The following is a 23,207-nucleotide window of genomic DNA, read 5'->3' on the forward strand; positions in this document are numbered from 1 at the left end:
TGATCAGACTCCCGCCTATTTGACGGGCTCCAGCTGATTTCCGGTTCAGGGAGGTGTTATATTAACTGCGCTGCGAGACCTGATCAGACCAGATCAGCCGCAACATGGATGACCTCAATTAGACCCGCGTATCTGACGGTAATTATTATTATTTTTGTTATCTTCAAACATGTTTCTATAATTATCATTATCATTTTTATTATTATCACCATTATTATTATAGTCTTGTTGCCATTCTTCCTCCTCTTCCTCGTCTACTTCCTCTTACGAGTAGTAGTAACAGCAGCTGTCAAAGTAAACCTGAGTGACAGTTGCTGTCATGGCCGATATTAAGTGTCCCGACAGCTGATCACCTGCAGAACATTGTATTTTACTATAAAAAATTTAGTGTACAAAGTCCAGTTCTACATCACATCCCGGTCATTGTAGGTCATCTGAGGACTTCAGTCTGTGGGTCTGTTTTATTGCCTCTGGTTGTTCCTGTTATTTTGTTTAAAACGCGCAACTACGCCATCAGCTGGACCTTAGATGTAAGTTCTGCAGCACCTCGTTCCTGACCTGCTGCTATTAAAGACATGAAGGATCAACTGTGATTTTAATGATTTTTCATATCAGCTGACTTAAGATACTTAGAGTCATCCTGCTACCTCAATTCATTTTGAACTTTAATTGCAAAATAATTTTAAAAAATGGAAGCCTTCACCTTCACCTCCCTCCAGCTGCCAAAGTGACCTGTATACTGAGATCCAATCACAGTGAGAACCTAACAATACCAGGTGGAAATAAAGGTGGAAATACTGAAGTACATTTTGTGTGTCAGTATTTCTGTATTGTTCCACATTCACAGAACCTGATGACTCTGAAACAACCTGAAAGACCCTGTAGAATAAACAGAATATGATACAAAGTCATAAAAACACAGTTGAATCAATCAAAGGAGTTACTGTCATTTTCAGTTTTCTTTTTTTAATCAGTGATGAAGTCTGGTCGTGGTGAACACAGCAAACATTACAAACTAAATGAGTCTTTCTTTATTTCTAAACCTTCAAACACAGACCTCAGATCAGACCATGGTCTCTGCTGAAGAATCTTCTGCCTTATCTTTATTTAACGTCGCCACCGTTAGGACACTGACAGGTTCAAACATGACTGACAGTGGAGGAGTTGATTGTGATTGGTTTTTCTCCACTTCACATTTTCAAAATAAAATATAAAATAAAATTAATTAACAGACTAAAACCTCTGCTTCAAAGTAAGTATTTGCAAAAACTAAAGAGAGAAGGTGGAGAAATGATTTTTCTTCAGGAAACACATTTGAGTAAAATGGAACATGCAAGATTAGAGAAATTAGCCTTGGCACAAGTGTTCTCTTCTTCATATACATCAGCTATAAGGGGAGCGGCAATCCTCATCAAAAACAATCTTATGTTTTGTAAAGAAAAATGTATCAGGGATAAGGAGGGAAGATATGTGCTTATAACTGTGGAAATAGAACAACAAGAAGTAGATCTCCTGAAAAGAATCCTATCTTTATTAATGACGGAGGTAACTTAGTAATGAACAAGAAATTGGACTCTCAAAGCAGCAGGATTATTGAGAAAAGCCTGAACAGATTTAGGACTATTGGAAGTTTGCTGTTGGTTATACCCCCATGAGAGAGTCTACACAAGGTCCATTCGAGATTAGACTATTTCTTTATACTAAAAACTGAGATCACAAAAGTAATAAAATGCTATAATGCTGATATTACCCATTAGCACAGCATGCCATGCACCAGTTATAATGGAACTAAACTTGAAGAGGGAACAAAGGGAAACTGCATGGAGGCTAAACAACTCCTTGCTTCAAGACACGTGTTTCAAAGAGAAAATAAAACGTAGCATGAAGTCTTATTTTGAAATAAACGATAATGGAGGGGTGACGTCTATATTATTATGGGAGGCTGCAAAAGCAACAATACAAGGAGAAATAATGGTATACTCATCTTGGAAAAAGAGGCAAAGGGTAAGAGAAAAGACAGAATTGGAAAATAAAATAATGAAATTGCAAAAGGAACATGAAAAAACGATGAACAAAGATGTACAGACACAACTAAAGGGAGCAAAAAAAGAATTGGAAATGATAGAACTACAAAAAATAGAAGAAAATCTCATGTTCTGTAGGCAAACCTAGTATGATAATATTTGAAAGCATTGAAAAAAGAAAAAGAGAGAAAAGTCCACAATAACCACCATCATGGACAAAAATCGGAAATCGGAAAAAGCATCATGTTTCAGGGATTACTACCAAAACCTCTACAACACAGAAATAGAAGAGACAGATTTACAGAAAATTAAAACGTATTTAGAATTGTTAAACCTCCCTGCAATGAATGATAAACAAAACAACGATCTAGTAAAACCAATAGTTGAGATGGAAATTCTAAAAAATCATTCAGAAAGGCAAAACCGGAAAAAGTCCGGGAAGTGATGGATTTACTAATGAATTCTAGTTTTCATTAAGATCTTACAAACAGGACACTAGACACAAACATGGAATTCAGCAATCATCACTCTAATGGCTAAAGAAGGAAAAGTCCCTCTTAAATGTAGTTTAAAAGTTATTAACATCAATAATACCAAATAGACTCTCACATATACTGTACTTCCAAAAATAATTAATTTAGACCAATCAGGACTCTTCAAGGACCGTCTTTTAAGTGATAATGTGCGACTCACTCTCACCGTCATTGATTATGCAACAAGAATGAAGCAACAACTTGCTTTATATGCAGATTATATTATGTTGTATTTTACAGATAATTCTCTACCTGTGTTACAAGATGAAATTACAAACTATGGTGCTTATAGCCTCTCCGGTTATAAGCTTAACTTAAATAAAAATGAAGCTATGGAAGTTGGTTTCCATTTGGAGGAAGCTTTTTAAAAAATAAAGTAAAATATCTAGGGATAAATATACCAAATAACTTCGATAATCAATGTCACTGGAATTACAGAATTTTGGAGAATTCAGTAAAACAAAACTTGAATAGGTGGAAAATTTTACCTTTAACTTTACTTGAAAAAATTAACATAATTAAAATGAATATTCTACCACATTTTCTATTTTTATTCCAGAACCTGCCCTTATATATAACACATGCAACCACATGCAGTACCTTGATTTTCTCAGGTCATAAAAAAGCACAGATCAAAATAGATGATCTCTCAGTATACAACACATTTAAAATCTGGAGAAGAATATGCAAATTAATCAAAGTCAAGGAACAAGAAACAGTTGGTTTAAGAGGAATAGCATGGGACCCAGATTTTACTCCAAACAGCTTGGACGATGATTTTAAGGTATGGGAAAGTAAGGGACTCATAAGGTTTTATCAAATGTAAAGTGAGGGAATGAGTGTGAATATCTTTGAAAATATAGCAAACACATATGCTCTCCCCAGTAGCCACTTCTATCGATACTTGCAAGTTCAAATTAGACCTGATGGAGACCTTCATCCCCTCCTGAGATACATTTTAAAGATGCATCAAAGTAATAACCTCAAAAATGTAACTGGACAAATCTATCAAATACTTCAAGAAAACAAAATTGAAGATGTAAATTATATTAAAGAAAGGTGGGAGAAAGACCTGAAAAGTATAATATCTGATAATGAGTGGGAAAACAGAGTTTCAAAGATATTTACTCTTATATAAAGTCACCTTACTGGCAGGAATACGCTTGGAAGATGAATATATGGTACTTTAAAACACCATCGACCATCTCCAAGTACACACGAAACAACTGCAGCTGTTGCAGAGAATATGGGGAAATTCACGCTGATTATAAACATACTTTTTATACATGTAAAAAAATACAAACCTACCAGTCAGATATTTTACATATAATAACACAGACGTTCAGGAAAGTGGGGAACCTACAACACCAAAACTTTCTTTAAGAATACGTCCTAAAAAGCCTGTAGAAGCAGGAATTATATTACTTTTGGATTATGACCATTACAGCTCTGAAGCAAATAACAAAGGGCTGGAATGAGTTGGAACCTCCCATGTGTCAATATATATAATATGGAAAAGGTAACTTACAAAATCAACAATGAAAAGAAGCTGGAAAAAAGATGGGCCCTCTTCAAATTAAGCAAAGCAAGTTCACTAATTATACTACAGATGTCAATGAAACATCAGATGTATCACGTTTGAGAAGATGATTTAAGTAGTATACATGAAATAGTTACATAAAATGAACATAAAATTAAATATTAAAGCTTTTCATTCATCAAATACATTTATTTACTAAATTATTTACTTATTTATTTATTTATTCATTTTCATACACATGCAGTATATGTACAAGGGTATGTATATGTATATAGGTGCATTTGTGTATGTATGTATGTATGTGCATATGTATGTGCATATGTATGCATGTTTGTATTGGTGTATGGGTAATTGACAGTATAGATATACATGATATGAAGGTACACATCATGATCAGTAAAAACTGTACTGTCGCTCACCCTGTTGGGTTGTGTGTGCACTTCATTCTAGGTTGGGGTGGGGGAAAGAAAAAAAAAAGAGTCTGTGTCAGGATGTTTGGGTGGCAAGAGATGTAAAGTGTGTTTCGGTGGCATTAATTGACACAATAAAGTATTAAAAAAAACAAAGTAAGAGTACTTGATAGAAATATAGTGGAGTCAGAAGTGCAATATTTGTCTTCAAGTGTGGTGGAGTAAAAGTCAGATGTTCAAAAAAAATTATACTCAAATAAAATACAGATACTAAAAATATACTGAAGTACAATACTGAAGTAAATGTACTTTGTTAGTATCCACCCTTGGGTATAAATGTAAGGAGGGTGGCACTGTGGTGCAGTGGTGATCACAGGTCCTGGGTTTGAACCTGCTGGGGCCTTTCTGTGTCAATGTGAATGTTTTTTTGTCTCTGTCCTGTGTTAGACTGGCTACCTGTTCAGGTGCCCCCCCCCCCCCCCCCCTCTCGCACAGTGTCAGCTGGCTTCGGCTCCAGCCTCCATGTGACCCTGAAAAGGACAAGCAGTATAGATAATGAATGAATGAATGTAAAGACCCATGGGCTGTATGTCATTATCCAGATACAGATATTGGCTGTCCAGATCTGGAATGTTAATGTCATACTCTTTAAACTGTCTGCAGATAAAACCTAAAATATGAAAAACTCTTAATGAACACTCTGAGCACGCTGATCACTATGTTGTTCTCTCTAATGTTTTCTCTTTCAGACACTTTCAAGCAAAGGTGGACGTTTCTCAGACTTCAGTAGGAGAATCCAACCTAATTTTTTCAGCGATACCATAGTGTCTTAGTTTTACCCAGACTGCTAATCTAGGTCTGCTGTGACTGACTGTAACCAGGAAATGCACCTGAAAGCTACTCGTCCCAGCTCTGACCACATTCCTACAATCTGCAGGGCCAGTAAACCTTTTGCCTACAGTGGCTGCCTTTAGCATTATGAATGTATCACAATGTCAGCTGGTGGGTCCACGCTGGCTCCTCTCTCATCAACCCATGACCTCAAACTTGCATGCACTCAGTGCTCAGTCAAGGAGAGAGAAATTACATATGCATTAAAGTCAGTCCACCACCAGTGTGCACGTACTCTCCTGCTCTGCAAAGCCAAAGGTGGCAGCAAGTGGAGGCCTGTTAATGGACGACCCAAGTTTCCATTGCCGAGTCAGTATGAGGTGTGTCACTACTTTGTGGAAAGCATTGGTTGCACATACCACAGGAACCGGTGCACATTTGCCAGGAGTGATGAGGAAGCTGCAGTGTGGAACTTTGTAAAGCGTCACAGATTAGACCATATACTTCTCTGTAATCTAGTAGCTCAGTCTGAGAGAGGACCTGATCAGCCTGACCACCCTGGACCTGTGGGTGACCTCTTGGCATCGCTGGATTTGAAGGCTGTCTGTGATCTGTGCTCTGTCAGGGACAAAGAAATAACATACACAGTTCAGTCAGTTAGTCACAGGTGCAGCAGAAATCTGCTTTTAGCCAAAGCCAAGGCGTCTGACCAGTGGAGGCCGGTCTCTGAGCGGCCTACATGTGGAAACTTTGGTCGAAATGTCTTTTACCAAGTGTGTGACTTCTTTGCTGAGGGTTCTGGATGTAGAGTACATGGACAGGGATGCACTTATGCCAGGAGCTATGAGGAGGCCACTGTATGGAACTATGTAAGAGACAACAAAATAGATAAAAACGAGTTAATCAGACTCGTAACTGAGTCTGACTCGGTTTTGTCATCACCAGAAAGTGCAGCTAAAAGCATAGTTCAGCAGTTTTCAGGTGAATTCATCGAGTTCTGTAAAGCCTGCTTTCATGCCCGTCCTCAAAAACTAACAACCAAAAGGTGGAAATCAACTTGCTCAGCAGATGAAGCTCACAGCTGGGACCCAGTCTTAGTTCATCACCTATCAGAGAACAGTCGAAAGCACATCTACAACCACGTGCGTCCTCTTCCACCTAACTGTCAGTTTAAGTACTGCAGTCATGTCAGACAAGGCAAGCCCTGCTGGCATGGGCCCAACCACTGCCAGTCTGCCCAGAATGAGGTGGAGATGGCGGTGTGGAAAGCCGAGCACAGCGGGCTCTCTGTTCGGCCTCATCTCCTTCAGCTGAGCCAGCCAGAGCAGACAGAGCCCAGACAAGTCACCATGTACTGCAAAGTCTGCCTCCTGGTCCTGTCCTCCCCAGAGAGCTTCTACAAGCACTGCTCCTCTTTGGAACATGCCCAGTTGCTCCATCAGGACACCATCACCAGGTGGAGAGGACGACAGCCTCCACACAGCCGCCAAGATGAGCTCTGGCTGTGTCCGAGGTAAACAAAGCTCCTTCCCATCACATGATTTACAACTATACTGCTGATGTTTTTAAATGAAATGATTTTACAAACATGCCTATCACCGTGATAAGTTAATGTTAGAAATGTTTATGTTGTTTCCACCAGACCACATCATATATTTGTTTGCTAAAAGATCAGATCCAAGGCAAAAACTGGAGAATCAAAATGAATAGCTGGTTAGAAACAGGAAGCGTTAAAAGGAAAGAGAAATAGAAACCGATTGTGAATCTACAAGTTATCTCTCCTCTGTTGAATAAAAAATTGAGTTTCCTCTGCTTTCAGTTCAATTCTGAACATTTGATCGTTATCAGTCAAATCCAAAGTGCTCTGAGAATGTATTATTTGGCCTCCATATTGTTACGGGATGTGGGCTGCCAACATTTTTTGAGTAATTGAGTTGGGAAAGGCTGGGGCTCACTGGTTTAAAGGATGAGGCTGGTCCATGCTCCCACCTGCTGGACAACACTCAGATGTAATACATCTCTCAATTTTGTGTTTCTGTGTTCTGATTTTATGTTAATGTGACATTGTCACAATGAAACCAGTTCAGTCAGTTATTAAATAAAATAACTGTCCCTTTAGTATGTGTTTGTCATTTGTCATTTGACACAGAATGCATACACAAGTAGGAAATACAAATATCATTATGCATTTGACACTGTTTAATTTGATTAAATGTAGTCTTTTTAGACCTTCCATAGAAAAAAGGAGCTCCAGAAACACACACACAAAATAAAACAGATTGATTGAACAGTTGACATATGCTCCGTATTATACTGTTAACACTGACATTTCATCCTAGACCACAAACTTGTGAGTACGGCATCAAGTGCCCAAAAGCTCATTCTGTGGAAGAACTGCAGGAGTGGATGATGCGTGCCGCAGAGGAGAAGGAGATCAGACATAACATTGAAGCCCAGGGTCTCATGTCCTATAATGAAAGGCTGTTAGAGGAATACAAAAACAGCAGCAATGAAGTGCACATTGTAAGTATGAGGCTGTAATATTCTGTTCACTGACTTTTTAAGTTTGTTTATTTGGCAAAGATGTCGATGTGGCTCAGTCGACTGAGAGGCACAACATGTTCTCACAGAGTCAATACAGGAAGTTGGCCAGTTGACCAAATATAACATGCTTTTTAAAATGACATTTGAACCAATTAATTCTTCACTTCATCATCGTTCTGAATTATTATTTCAAATGTTGAGCAGATATCTGAACAAGTGGATGATGTCAGCATCTCTTGTGATGAAGATTTAACTGTGGAGTGTGAACAGATCGGTGCAACGCTCAAATGGACTTTCCATGTTGAAACAGAGGTAAGATTTTAAATCTGGATTTTTATAGTAAGGCATGGAAGTTGGTACATTTTTCGTGTCCAATGACAAAAAGTCCAGTTGCTGAATATCTAACTTAAATCAGCTTCATACAGACATGGCCATTTCACAGACTGGACAAGGAGTGATAGTATTCGAAGTAGGCTACTGCTTTTTTCCATCCATCAGTCATCTATACTGTGTTATTTAAGATAATGTTAAACACTATGTTAAAAGCTTTCACACATATGACGGCATATAAGTATTTATAAATCCTTTATCATACAGCTATGGCAGAATAATGATTGGAATAAGAAAATGTTCCAACTTAGTTGTTACAACAATTAATTACAACAATAATTAAAGCTGCATGCAGCATTGACCTGGCCCTCGCATTGTCATGCACATCACGGGGGCTGCCAGGACACTGGTTCAGTGTCATCGTAGCGACCATCAGACGCCGCGCTCATGAGATGTTATACATTATGTTTATCAAGTGTAAACCAGACAATGAACATTTCATGTGAATCAAATGATGCAGATGTCTTCAGTGTGGGACTGTCATCAAATATGTGAAGAGATGATGATAGAGTTACAATAACTTCCTGCTGCGAAATTCGCTGCGCCACCACTAACATGCCCTTACATGAAAACTCAATTTTCACAACAAAGCATCAGCAAGGTATGAAGTATTTTCTGACCAAGTTTGAGGTGGGTTTGGTCAACCTGCTTGGAGGAGTTCATCAAACTATAAAACATAATATTTCCTGTTACCATAAGGTGGCTCTACTGAATATTGGTATTTAGATGTCTTCAGGCCGGGACTCTGTTCAAACATATAAAGTTTGGGCCAGTTTGGACATTGTGATCTGGAGTTATAAGGAGTTCATTTCTCAAGGCGAAAAATCTAAATTCAGCGAAAACTCAAAGGTTTCACAATTTAGCATCACAGAGGTCTTAAGATTAGACCGATCAACTATGATGTCGATCTGATCAATTCTCCAGGAGTTCGTTAAATTCCAATGCCTGTAAATGGCAAAAACAGCACCAAAATTTCAGGGTCAATTCAAAATATCTCATTTCCTGTTGGGTTTTTATGGTACATACAGTCTTTTTTGTCGGTCTTGTTACACGTGCCTTCTGAATTTTGTACATGTAGGGCGAGTGGTGCCTTGTAGTAATTTTCTTGGTGGCACTATTGAGCCATTTTGCCACATCCATGTCACGACTGATAAACCATGTACATATTCACAAAGCCTGACACGTGTGCACAGTGTCATGAGTTTTCAACCATGTTTAGGCCTTCAAAAAGGTGATTCATTTTCATTAAGAATAATGTAACAAACGAATTACAATAGAGGCCTCGCACTGCTCAGTGCTGAAGCCCTAAACAAGGGTTTGCACGACAGTAGCTTCAGTTTTTCCTGAATGTGTTAAAAGCAGAAAGAAACAAAAGCAAACACTCACACTGTAGTTCAGTGGTAGATAAACGGGTTTACAGGCAGTAAGAACAAGCTGTAGGATCCAAATAAACTTTGGCAGGATGATGAGCAAAACACATCATGCACCAAGGTAACAGGTAGTTAGGAAACAGGTAGACAGATATGTAGTCAGGTGTGGGCATGCAGTGATATAACTGAGCTAAGGCTGGAGTGCTGGTTAAAGTAAATCTTTACATTCTGCAGTATACTGGAGTTTTAAATTCTGGTGTTTGTGTAATTACTCTCACTGTCAGAGGGGGGAGACAAAGGTTCTGCACCGCAGGTTTATATGTTGTGTCAGTGTAATGCCCACACAATTTTCATCTTCAAATATTGTTATTCTTTCATGTCCCAGAAATGTTATATCGTTGTCATCATATGGCTAATTGTCACTTTTGTGTATATACAGAGGCAGCTTGTGCATGTGGCTCTGCTGAAACAAGAGCCAGGAGCTTCGTTCACCCTTGGTGATGCGAGCTCTGTGCCCTGCCTCTACTCCTCAGGTGACTACTTTCTTAGTGAAGACTTGACCTATGACGTCACTGTGTCTTTCACATCCATCAACCCAGGCTTGTATGAACAGTGGTTAGTGCTAGATTTTGACATGAAACCAGTGCTCTTGAAGAAACTCAGAATAAGAGTAGGCCAGCTGTCACTGGATAACACTGAACAACCAACTGTGACCCACGGAGCCACCATCCAAAGAGCACAGCGTTGGCATCGAGGGAACAAGTTTATCATCCCATGTTCGTCCAAGACAGAGGAACAAGAGGAGCTGTTGAAGCAGTACAAGCCTCCTCAGATTAGCTTTCAGTATAAATCCTCCCACAACAGCACAACACCTTTGAATAAGGAGAACTATAAAGAGAGAATGCACCACTTCCTTTACAATGAGGAACGTGCAGAAGACCAGGTTGTTTCAAGGTAACATGCTTATCTCCTTCATTTTTCTTTTATGATCTTTGGAATTTGCACAGACCATTGGGTCCAAAAGTCTTAGACCACTTTCCAGTTCCCCACTGTCTGTATAAAACAATGCCTGAGCTGTTTTTTCTTGTTTACTTTAGGCTAAATGTTTGTGGAGAAATTACAACACTGGAGACATTGAACAGTGCACAGCGGGGCATGATCATGCCTCCTTGGGGAGAGCTGTTCTGTGCTGTCTCCATTTCCTGTAATCTCACACCAGACACCCCTGAGGGACTGGTATTAAGACGAAGCATCCAGTCTGCTCTGATAGCCCCTTTATCTTCAAGTGATCAACACTTGAAGGTCTATGAAGCCACCATTCTGCAAGACCAAACAAGTGTGAACAAAATGTATTTGAAACTGTCTAAAAAATGTTGCTCTGATCTTACACTCAAAAAAAACGAATCATATCAAATGGAGGTGCAGTTTCAGATGAACCGCCACAGCTTCTGCACTATGCACAGGGCTGTAGACCTCCTTCCTGATACAAACAGAGTGCTACCAGACCTTAAAAACTGTGGAGTTCCTGTAAATAACATCCACTATGAGAACCTGAATGAAAAGCAGCAGTCAGCCATGGACTTCATCACAGGAAATTCCAGTGGCCAAAAATCTGTGGCACCGCTTCTCATCTATGGACCATTTGGAACTGGGAAAACATTCACACTTGCTACAGCAGCCAGAGAGCTTTCTAAGCAGCCTCACAACAAAGTGCTGATTTGCACCCACACCAACAGGTAATACATACTTTTGAAAAGGTTTTTTTTTTTTAATATTCATTGATTAATTGATTTTTATTGACATGTACTTCCCACGTAATTGTACATGTTACATTCAAAGTGTTAAGCTAGGCTAAGCTAGTCTGTGACGTTTTTGTTTAATTTCAGTTCTGCAGATCTGTACGTCAGAGATCACTTCCATCCGTTCATTGACAAGAAAAATGCTGGAATGAGGCCAATTCGAATAAAAGCAAACAAACAAGGCAGTGCTTTGTTGGCCACGGATGAGATTACTATGAAATACTGTTTTCTTTCAGAAGATAGGCAGCATTTTCTACCACCTACAAAAGCTGCCCTGGATTGCCACAAAATCATCATAACTACCACAACAATGGCAAGACTTTTTCACGACCTGAAGCTCCCGGAGGGATACTTCACCCACATTCTAATTGATGAAGCCTCTCAGATGCTAGAATGTGAAGCCTTGATGGCCCTTGGTCTTGCTGGGCCAAACACCAGAGTCGTTTTGGCTGGAGATCACATGCAAATGGGACCCAAGCTTTTCTCAGTGGATGATCATCACCGTTCAGATCACACAATGCTTAACCGCTTGTTCCACTACTACCAAGGCCAGAAGTGTGACGCTGCTAACAATAGCAGAATCATTTTCAGTGAAAACTACCGCTCAACCAAAGAAATAGTGGAGTTTGTATCCACCCATTTCTACGTCGGTAAGAATGACGTTATAAAAGCCAGTGGAAATATTCCAGCTCCTGCAGATGGTCATGCCCTAAAGTTTCATCATGACAGGGGAGTGTGTCTCTTGGACACTGTGTCTATGTCTTGGTATAACAATGAAGAAGTTGGTAAAGTGGCTGAAGCAGCGAAAGAAATTCTGGAACAGTGGCCATTGACATGGGGGCCCAAGGACCAAAGCTCAATCTGCGTTCTCTCAGAGGGATTTCAGGTATATTACAATTTAAACTCTCAACAATTATCACAAGACTGGAACACAACCATAGATTACATCAACAATGCAGTAAAGATTTCACATTATTAAATATGATTTCAGTCTAATTATTTCACTTCTTTTTCATGGTTCATAGGTTCGGAAAATTAGGACAGCACTTTCGAGAAGAGGCCTCCCTAAAGTCCATGTTGAGAATCTGGCAAATGTGCAAGGTAAGCCTTAGGAACAACTGCACACTTGTCATTTAAACATTACATTGATATTACCTTTCATAAATATTTACATTATAAATCTTAAAAGTTGTCTTTATGTGTCAACAGGAAAACAGTTCAGGGTAGTCATAATTACAGCTGTGCAAACACGTGACAGTCTGAAAATGTCACACCTGCCTGGTCTGGAGCTGTTCAATGATGCCCGTGTGTTAAACACTGCGATGACTAGGGCTCAGTCCCAGGTGGTTGTGGTTGGAGATGCTGCTGCTCTCTGTTGCTTTGGGAAATGCTCAGGAATCTGGAAGAGCTACGTAGACCACTGCATCAGCAACAACAGTGCTGCACCACAGCATTTCGCAAAGGATTTCTTTGAAAAAGATGTTGTGGAAACTCTAAGGTTTCAAAAATCTGAACATATGGATGACAGCAACACTCTCAGTGATGCAATTCTTCAAGAGCTGAAAGATGAATATGAACAGCTGAGATCAGAGTACAGTTCCGATGATGACAGCTTGGAATTTGAAGGCTTCAATCCCCACAGGTCAAGATCATCAAACAATATCACTGATCTTGACAAAGTCCCTTCAGAGTTATGTGAAAAACAATCTGAGATGTACCAGCGAGGAAAGTTGGTCAGGGAACCATATAACAGAGGTTATGTCATTCCATCTAATAATCCCACCAGACGTATAACCATCAAGGGAAGGGCAAACCTGGGTAAAGCCTTCACTGGAGACGAAGTGCTATTACAAACAGCATCATCATCAAAAGTAATCAGGATCATCAAGAAAGCTGAATCTGCCTGTGTACTTGTGTGTCTTCTTGAGGATGAGGATCACAGCAAATCAAGACAGCGTTCTGAAGACAGATTTGTCAAAAGATTGATGATGCCCATCCAAAAATCTGAGCCCAAAATATGCATACTGATCAACAAGAAAAGACGTAACTTCATTCCAATATGGGAGCAAATTGATGGAGAGTGGACGATTGCAACACATGAACGTCTTAATGAAAAGCTGAAACGGAACAATGTATTTATTGTGCAAGTGATTGGATGGAAGGAAAATTGTTATTTTCCATTGGGGAAGGTCATAAATATTCTTCCAGTTGGAAGTTCCTTGGTTGATGGACTAAGGATCCTGAATGCTGAATTCAGAGTTGAACCCAGTATGTATAAATCAGATGAGGCAGATGAGGCAGATGAAGATGGGAGACACAGACAGGACATACGTGAGGTAATCACTTTCACTGTTGATCCAAAAGGAGCAAAGGACTTGGATGATGCCATCAGTGTCAGGGACATTGGAGGCCACTTTGAGTTGGGAGTCCATATTGCAGATGTGGCAAGCTATGTGAGTCCAGGTAGCGAATTAGATGAGGATGCAAAACAACAAGGGGCTACATATTACTGCAGTAGAGAAAAACCAATTCATATGTTCCACCATGACTTGAGCACTGGACGCTTCAGTCTTCTGCCAGGTAAAGATCGCAGGGTGGTTTCATTAATGTTCAAAGTAACCAAGGACACAAATGAGATAATTGATAAGCCCAAATTCCAATTGTCATTGATCAGGTCAGACAAGCAGTTTTCTTATGAAAAGGCAGAGAAAGAAATCACCAAAAAATATGGAAAGAGACTGAAATGTGACACAGTAGAAGACTGTGTTGCAGTGGCTTATTGTTTTGCAAAGGCTCACAGGAAGATCAGAATTGTGGATTGGCCTTATTCCCAAACTGATGCTGAGAGATTGCCTGGACAGCGCAAAGCCCATCTGATGATTGAAGAGCTGAGTGTGTTATTCAACACACTTGCATCAGAGACTTTGATTGGTTCAGAAAAAACCAGGTATTACACACCTCTTCGCTGTCAGGAAAAACCAAGGCCTGAAAAGGTTGAAGAATTCATGAAGAAATGTGGAGAATTTATACCTCTGTCCTTTCATGTGCGGCATAAAGTTGACCATGTCAAAGAAGACCAAAACTGTGATAACTTCCGCATACTCGCAGAAGTGTGGAAAGATATCCAGTCAGCTGCCAGAGACAATGACATAGACAAAATGGTGGACCTGGTTGCTGCAGATGACATCTACCCTCTGATCCAGCCAGTCGTTGAGCAGTTCAGAAGGTGCTCTAGTAAAGCGTATGTCATCCGTTCCAAATCCTCTTCCAAAGCAGAGGTTGGGCATTATTCTCTGAATGTAACATCTTACACACTAGCATCCTCACCGATTCGGCGGTACATGGACATCGTCTTACAGAGACTTTTGCACGCTGTCATATGTGACAGGAAGGTACAATATACTCGAACAGAGATTTCGGCCATGTGTGATCAATTTGAGGACAAACTCAAGATTGCCAAGGAGTATGAACAAAAGGCTGAGCAGATCTCCTATGGAGTGAGCATGACAAAACAAAGTGTTTCAAAGTTAGCCTTTGTTGTTAGCACAGATGCTGACAGAGATAGCATTGCAGTGTCATTTCCTTTTAACAAGGACATATTTGCAGAGAGTTTATCAATAATGTACAAAGACTTACAATTAGAGGACCAACCTTTTTTTGATGAAGCAAATCATTGCATCTGTCTTCAATGGAAAAAGCGGATCTATGCTGCTGACACCATGCAAATTCCCAGAGAGCTGAAGATGCTGCCAGACTGTCAACCCTGCATTGAGCTTCCGCTCACAATATGGAAAGAAGCTATTAAAGCAATTGATGAAGAAAACTGGGATTGTGCAAAGTTCCTCCTAATGGATGCTGCTACAAGGTCACTGCAAAATAAAAATACTTTGCCACAATCATGTGAGGTGCCTCATGCCAAGATTAACACATGTACCCCAGAGGAGGTCACAGAGGTGCAAAGTGAGCATGAAGTTGACATCAGCCTCCAGTTGCAGCCAGGTGACACCCTTCAGATCCAAATGACATCAGAGGTAAAAAGAGGTTATCACATGCCTGCTGTCCAGTTGGTGCACATCAAACCAAAGTTTGAGATTTGTGTGGACCATGTCCACAGCCCTATCACGTGCTTCTCCAGATCTGCAGATGATCCATCAAGAATTCATTATAGTGACACCAAGGAGTATGTACGGATCTGGAAACCAATGTGTGATATGGAATCTGCTTCCACTGCAGTGGATGAAAGTGACAGCATAGTCATTGAGAACCTGGTGGTAAACTTCAGTAAAAGGGAAAGCACACTAACAGGAAGCTTCTTCTTACCTCAGGAATGGATCAATGAATGGGCCATTGAATGCAACTTTTCAAAGTGCTTATTGTGCATACGGAAAAGAGGTTTGAAGTTGACCCCAGAACATTACACACTGGTTGATCCCAGAGAGTTCACATGGGTGGCCCATGGTGTCACAAGGAAAGTGGAACAGAAACACTCGACAAATGAAGGAAGTACAGTGGAGTTCTATGTCAATCACTTGCCGATGGAAAACATTCCTGATTGTGTCTTTCAGAAAAACATATGTTTCACTGTTGAAATAATCCCAAAGCTCCTGCCTGACATGTAAGTTCAAATGTAGCTCACTTTGAGCATTGCAAAATAACAGTTTTTATAGTTTAAATTTGATGAGTGTATTTATATCAAGGTATTTATTTATGTTGTTTTTGTAGCCGCAAAGAAAATGCTGTGCTCAACATTTCGTCTGCATGTGATCTTGTCCAGAGAATAGCACTTGGACAACGCATTCCAAGAGAGGGTATGTCCATTATTTGACAGTAAATAGTTGATTTTAACTATTAGTATCCATGTGACAAAAACACAAAAAATTTAAAAAGACACACATTATACATTCCTATAGTGCCTTTTTCTTTTTCTTGCAACAATAACTCTAATCTGTCGATTCGTTCTCATTTTGCATTTGCAGTAAAAGCAAGAGATTACATCATGAGGAAACAGCTATCCAATGGACTACCAAGCCTTAACCAGAGTCAGTCTCGTGCTGTGGATATAGCTCTGAATAACTCCTTCACACTTATACAGGGACCACCTGGTAAGAGCTAGAACATATATTCACCCTGATCCTTCATATTTTCAGCAAAGGCTTAAGTCATTTTTCCCATTTGTCTCTTAGGAACTGGAAAGACAGTCGTAGGTGTGTACATAGTGCACGGTTTCTTTGAGCAGAACTCAACGAACCAAAGGAAATTTGATGACCCAAAGGATAAGAACAAGAAACAAGTTATTCTCTACTGTGGCCCATCCAACAAGTCTGTGGATGTTGTTGCAGGCAAGTCACTTTATGTCTCTGCTGAAATTTTAACTTGTTTTTTCTGTTATCATAATCCATGTTGTGTTGTGTGTTTCTTTTCCTGCTTTGACACAGAGTACCTATTGAGATTTAAGGACAGTATAAGGCCCCTCAGGGTCTACAGCCAACAGGTGGAGATGCTTGATTACCCTTATCCGGACTGCACCCTTCAGTTTTCCAGGAGGACACGCCGTCAAGATCGCTCCAAAGCAGAACTCAGGTATTGTAATCACACCAGTTAATGACACTCATTTTTGAAATGTTTCCTGTTTTTAATTATTATATAACACTTGAATATTTTACATGCTTTAAGGAGCATCACTCTGCATCATCGCATGCGAGAGAACCAAAATCCTCATTCAAGTCAAATAAAAGATTTTGACCAACGCATTAAACTTGCCCTTGAGGAAAAAGGAAAAAAGCTGACTGCTCAGGAAGTGAAAGCGTAAGTTCAGATACACTATTGTTTTGAAGGTTCTGTAAACAATCATCACTGCCACAAGATGTCACTTGACCACCAGCATCTCAGAGCAAAACAAACACTTCATCGGCCACATCTCCCCTCCATTCACGTTCTCAGTCAGCAAGGTGTTACAAAGCCCAGTGAAAGCGGACGCTTAACACACAACAAGAGGGAAAACTAAGTAAAATTACCCTGTGAACACGAGAGCCAACAGAAATACAATGCAGCCACAACCATTAGTCCACGCTTGTATCACTGTAATATGCTCTTCAGCAATGCTGACAGTTAGCCAGCTAGCAATAGCAACATTTACTGAACACATTCATAATATCGGTAACAGTTAGCTAACATTATCATGTCTGCTGTAGCCATCACTAATGAAAACAGACATGTAACATGATGAACCATCAAGTTGACAACAACTAAGGTGGTAGCACTGTGAGTGCAATCACAAGCTTTGTAAGTAAAAAAGCAATTCGCTTCCTCCATCACTCAACCTGTTAGACAAGATTTAAACATGTAGAAAAGACACATTTTCAACTTCTCCGTCCACCGCGGTTTGTTTTACACGAGCCCAACGTGCTAACGTTAAGCTAATAGTGAACTGTTACGAACAAGCTAAAAGGAAAGTTTTCTGTGTGTAGACTGCAACTTCATTTGATTCATTTGATTTTATAAACTTGGAACAACAGCCTGAGACAGAAGCTGCCTCCTCTCAGCAGCACTACCTGCAACAGAGAAAGGAGGAGATGACCAATAGTGACCTTTGTCTGTGTTCTTCATTCAGCTTCACTCAGCAAAACTGTATATGCACACCTCAATATTTGTTTGTTTATTGCAAGTCACATCGTCACCGCAATATTGAACAGAGTCATCACAAATTTCATACTCATATCGTGCAGGCCTATTCGCAGCACTAACTGCATGGATTCTTTTTCCTCCTAGATACAAAAAACTTCTCATAGATGCTCGGACGTATGAGCTTCAACGGCATGACATCATATTGTGCACATGCACACAATCTTCCACCCCGAGCTTGACTAAGACCGTCAGTGCACGTCAGATCCTCATTGATGAATGTGCAATGGCCACTGAACCCCAGGCCCTGATTCCATTAGTCTGCAACAAACCAGAGAAGGTGTGCTTTTCATTTAATGTTTGTATGCTAATGATGAACGTTGCTTCTTTGTATCTTGATTCAGGAAAATACTGCCCATAGTCTGAGATTACAATGACTTTTAATGTCAAAATATGATTCTATTTTGGCCAAAATCTTATCAATCATGTAATTTCACATGAAATAATGTTAGATAAACCTCCACAGGGAATAATCCCTCTGTTTTTGATGACTTTCCATTTTGGAGAGAGGGGTTCTCCAAGTGCTAAACAGCCATCCATGTGCTGCTGTCTAACTGGCTGTTTTTATACCTTATTCTCTTTCAATTCCAGGAGTTTGGGACACTGGCTCACCGCTGTAATTATTAGAGATATTCATTGTAATGTTTCACAATATCACTTTCAGATTGTTTTGATCGGTGACCACAAGCAGCTTCGTCCCATTGTGAAGAACGAGCGTGTGAGGAAGCTGGGGATGGCCAAGTCTCTTTTTGAACGCTACTATGCAATCCATGAGAACAGGGCAGTGATGCTGGACACCCAATACAGGATGGTGAGAATTTTATATTTACGCTATATATGTAATGATAGTGTATGATGTGTATTGTATTGGTTGGTTGATTGGTTTGTCGCTACCTTAGAAGACAGTTTCACTTTATTTTGAAATGTATATTTTTATCATTCTTACATAAAGGAACTATTTGTAAAGATATTAGTATTAACAGCTGTTTACTTACCAGTCTTGCCAAGCACTTCAGCCATCATTTTTTGTGTGTCATTTTGAGTTATAATAAATCCCCTTCAGGGCAGACTAGATGCTACAGTGAAGATGGGGAAAAAGGGGTGTGTGTGTGGAACTAAGACTTCGGTGCATGCCGGTTTAATAACTGTGTCAAGCATACACTAACATTAGAATTGTTAGCACAGCTGGGCGTCTGCTTGTCTTGCTCGAAGGCTAACCCAAGGCTAATTCATTTGCCAGCTAATTATCTAGTTAATGAGACCCCACCACACACAAACACTGTTGTTGACTCACTGTTGGAGCCAGCCTCAAGTGGTCATTAGAGGAACTGCTTTTGTCACTTTAATGTTGGCTTCATTTTCCAGCCTCATAGGTTGATGCTTGGATGAGACAGTCTGGCTGACAGAGCTAGCTGGTCAGTATACTACCTTAAGTAAAATATAAAAATGATAGAAATAGAAGCAAAACAAGAGAGTTGCTTTCCACATCTGGAGACAGCTCTTGGTGAGTAAAGAATAAAGTTTGATGCTGAACTTACAACATTTTTTTCTAGACTGAAACAGCTGTTAATGCTAATGTTAGCTATGTATCAACAGCAAAACTTAGCATCCTCTTTTCTTTGATCCTAGATAGAATTTCTGTAGAAAGTTGGAGGTGAGCCTTTAAATATATCACCAATTTTCATCACTTTAAGCCATCCCTTTTCACTTATCTTCAGACAACGTGCTCTTGTTTCTAATATTCAAGACATTTGTGAAATAATTATTTTGAATGTACAGGTGCATGTAAATACATGGATATAGCTCTCTATGTACATTTACTGTATGTATTTGACATCATAGGGGAACCAGTGGTTTTTTCTGTGTATGTGTGAGTGTATTTGTGCTGATTTATTATGCACTGTCTGCAGTGTTGTGCCAGTTCACACTTAAAAAGAACTAGTTCAAAGTTCAGTTCATACAGATGAACATTAACTAGTTCACGTTCATTTGTTCCGTTTTTTTTAATAAATAGGCCACTATTCTTCTAACCATCCATCACCAGCCCCAAATCACTGCCACTCCCAAACTAAATGGATTATTGTTCACCACTGAAGAATCACAGACACGAGTTACATTTAAAATGCGTATCTATATATAATCCGTCTCAGTCTTCACTTGTTTGTTCATAAAACTGCTTCAAATGCTCAAACAAACTGGCTTCAGCAGTCGTAGATGCATCTGTACCGTCTGTACTGCTAGCACCAGCCAAGCTGAGCCGCGTCATAGAGACGTCATGCGGCGTGCCTTAAAACTGTCATAAAACGTGAGTGAATGCCTCACGTTCACATTCATCATTTGAAAACTGATTCATTTAGTTCAGCATTCACAAAAAATATGAACGTATTCAATGAACAGCGTTCATTTAATGCGTTCATGCACAACACTGATTGTCTGTATCTGTATATGTATTATCTGTATTTTCTGTATTTGTGTTAAGGACCGGCTTGAAAACAAGATGGTTCATCTCGAAGGGTTTTCTACCCGTATAAATACATATATATACATACATACGTATTGTATACTATGTACTTACTATCACAATATTGTATTTAGTATTTTAAATTCAACTTAACATCTATCAATTATGTATCTTTATAGCACTTGGACATATGCAAGTTCCCATCAGAAGAATATTATGAGGGAAAGCTGAAGACTGGCGTGGAGCAGCCGAGCAGTGTCCTGCGTGTGGATGAGAGGACAATGCCGATTGTTTTTGGGCATGTCAAAGGACAGACCATCAGACTGGTTGTCAACACAGCCAAGGGCAATGAGAACTCTAAAGCAAACAAAGAAGAGAGAAAGAAAGTGGTAGGCCTACTTGCACCCTTGCAGTTCCTTGCTCCTTGTGATATTATTCATTATTGCTTCCAATCACAGGTTTTCCTTTGGTTCTCTTACAGATTGACATTGCTGAAAAGCTGGTGAAAACTGCCAAAATCGAACAGCAGAGTATTGTGATTTTGTCGCCGTATAACGCACAAGTGACAGAAATAAGAGAAGCGCTGAAGAAGAAGAAAATGAATAACATCACTGTTACCACAATCACTAAAAGCCAAGGTAGGCTTAGCTACCTAACAACAAATCTTTTACTGAAATTAAAGTAGCAAGACCACAGTGGGAATATGACTCATTGTGTTGTTAAGCTGTTAAATGTATTTACATGTAACCAGTATTTTAATGTTGTAGCTTTCCCCAGTGGTGCTGGGTCTACACACCTGCTGTAGTTTAAATCACCAGTGTGTCATCTTTTATCAACATAATTCACATTTTGAATGAAAAAAATTCAATCTGTAAAACAGTAATCTGTAATTCAATCTGTAAAACAGCAAATACAGATTCATGTGGTGAAATAAAAGGGATAACTCACTTCAAAATGTTGTAGAGAGACTCTTACACAATGGAAATACTTAATTACTGTCATGATGTAGACAATTTTTCAAGATGTGTAAAATGGAAGGCCACCAGAGAAAAACATCTACTGTTTCAGCGATGGCCCATCATGTGACCCAGAACCTTTTGTCTTGTAGGAAGTGAATGGCGTTACGTCATCATATCTACAGTGTGCTCTCTGCCAAGTGAAGAGATTGAGAGTGAACCAGAGAGGGCTTGGATTTCCAAACATCTGGGCTTTGTGGGTGATCCCAACCAGATAAATGTGGGCATCACCAGGGCCAAGGAGGGACTGTGCATCATTGGTGAGATACTGTAGCTCCTGTCTTTGTTCTGCCTACACTTACTAAGGCTCAAATCTCCTGCTGTACCCAGCTTCATAACTCAAATGTGTCTCTCCTCTCAAAGGGAACCAGGAGTTACTGAGCAAAAGTGGAGCTTGGAGAAAGCTCATGAACCACTACAAGCGTCACATTGCGGTGACTGATGCAGACAAGATTTCGGTTCATGGTGCTACATAGATGATCTATCCTTTTTTGGAGACTTGACTCTACAAGCAGCAGATCAGAGCTCCCAAACTTAAGCATTGCTTAATGAAATCTGTGTATATATATATTTTTTTTCTATGATGTCACCATAATGTTTTTTTATTCTTTTTGCAATTTAATAGCAGATTTTGGATTTTTGATATCGACACAGCTGTTGTTGTTACGCTCTGATTTACATACGCCTTTCTCCTTAACATATATACATGTTTGTTTTGAATTTTTCATTTTTGATTCTAGTTTAACATATTGTATTTAGAAGAGGTTGTAGACCTCTAAAGTAAAAGACTTTATCACTGAGTGCGAGTCTTGACTGTGAAGACAGAGTTCAGCTGTTGTTTGCATCTGTTTAGCTGACATGTACAGAATTACCACTGTATGACCCCCAATGGGTCAGTGCTCCTGATAACTGATGAATGAGTCAGTAGTGTTTTTCATTGCAGGACAGCTGTTCTTAACGCTCACCATTCAGTGAGTCCAGTGTCCAATTTTTTATGTTTAATTTCTCATTACATGTTTTTGTTTTTGCTACCTTTTAAACTAAACTATTAGGCCTAGAGGCCTTGAAGCTTCACAGGGCAGTTGTAGAAGTAAGATTTAGAAGTATTTTTGAGCTTTTGGAGAGCCAGAACTGCTGCTCATGCTTTTCTTTGTCTGTATAGCCATGGTAAAACACACACAAGACACCCTCAACCCCCACACACACCATTTTATTGTGTAATATTTTCATTGTAACCCTTTTCTACATTCAGTGGTTTTAGTAAAAGTGTATACAAATGTAGAAAAACATTAAAATTGTTTTATTCGAGGTTTTAATTTTGTCTGAACCCAGTTATTTTGAATTTTTTGGATTTTAATTGGAGGGCGATAACAGAATCTGACCACCCTGCTTGAGACATGGACCCCCCCCCCTCAAAAGATGTAAAAACGATATTTTGGGGGACTGAATATATATCTTTCTTACCTGTAATTGTAAATATTATAATATTTTCCTATATTAATGTCTTGAATAATCTTGTAATACAGTTTTAGACACCCCTAACGTGGACCATACCATTTCTTAACCTGACCTACAAAGACACTGTAGGTAAATGTAATAAGCAGTACC

The 23,207-nt window shown here is 39.5% G+C and overlaps 1 protein-coding gene across 1 annotated transcript; it reads left to right on the forward strand.

Annotated features, from left to right (window-relative positions):
• On the forward strand, nucleotides 1-22,915 carry LOC111668659 (3'-5' exoribonuclease HELZ2). Its single transcript, XM_023424769.2, has 20 exons — nucleotides 1-138; nucleotides 5,257-6,851; nucleotides 7,678-7,861; nucleotides 8,087-8,194; nucleotides 10,082-10,596; nucleotides 10,740-11,378; nucleotides 11,529-12,327; nucleotides 12,467-12,542; nucleotides 12,651-16,056; nucleotides 16,164-16,249; nucleotides 16,418-16,543; nucleotides 16,625-16,780; nucleotides 16,877-17,021; nucleotides 17,115-17,246; nucleotides 18,210-18,402; nucleotides 18,787-18,933; nucleotides 20,763-20,972; nucleotides 21,065-21,221; nucleotides 21,692-21,859; nucleotides 21,963-22,915. Exons 2-20 carry the CDS (start codon nucleotides 5,500-5,502, stop codon nucleotides 22,073-22,075), a joined length of 8,712 nt encoding a protein of 2,903 aa, XP_023280537.1. The 5' UTR covers nucleotides 1-138; nucleotides 5,257-5,499; the 3' UTR covers nucleotides 22,076-22,915.
• The last annotated feature ends 292 nt before the right edge of the window (nucleotides 22,916-23,207 follow it).

The sequence above is a fragment of the Seriola lalandi genome, unplaced genomic scaffold, assembly GCF_002814215.2.
Source record: "Seriola lalandi dorsalis isolate HSWRI2012SDOR001 ecotype SW California unplaced genomic scaffold, Sedor1 jcf7180002054748, whole genome shotgun sequence".
Classification (NCBI taxonomy): Eukaryota; Metazoa; Chordata; class Actinopteri; order Carangiformes; family Carangidae; genus Seriola; species Seriola lalandi.

Excerpts from the sequence above, each read along its gene's own strand:
- LOC111668659 (XM_023424769.2), top strand. The coding sequence starts at position 5,500 with ATGTCAGCTGGTGGGTCCACGCTGGCTCCTCTCTCATCAACCCATGAC. Across the intron at positions 16,781-16,876 it reads GTCTGTGGATGTTGTTGCAG|AGTACCTATTGAGATTTAAG; the intron begins GCAAGTCACTTT and ends GCTTTGACACAG. Across the intron at positions 21,860-21,962 it reads GGAGGGACTGTGCATCATTG|GGAACCAGGAGTTACTGAGC; the intron begins GTGAGATACTGT and ends CTCCTCTCAAAG.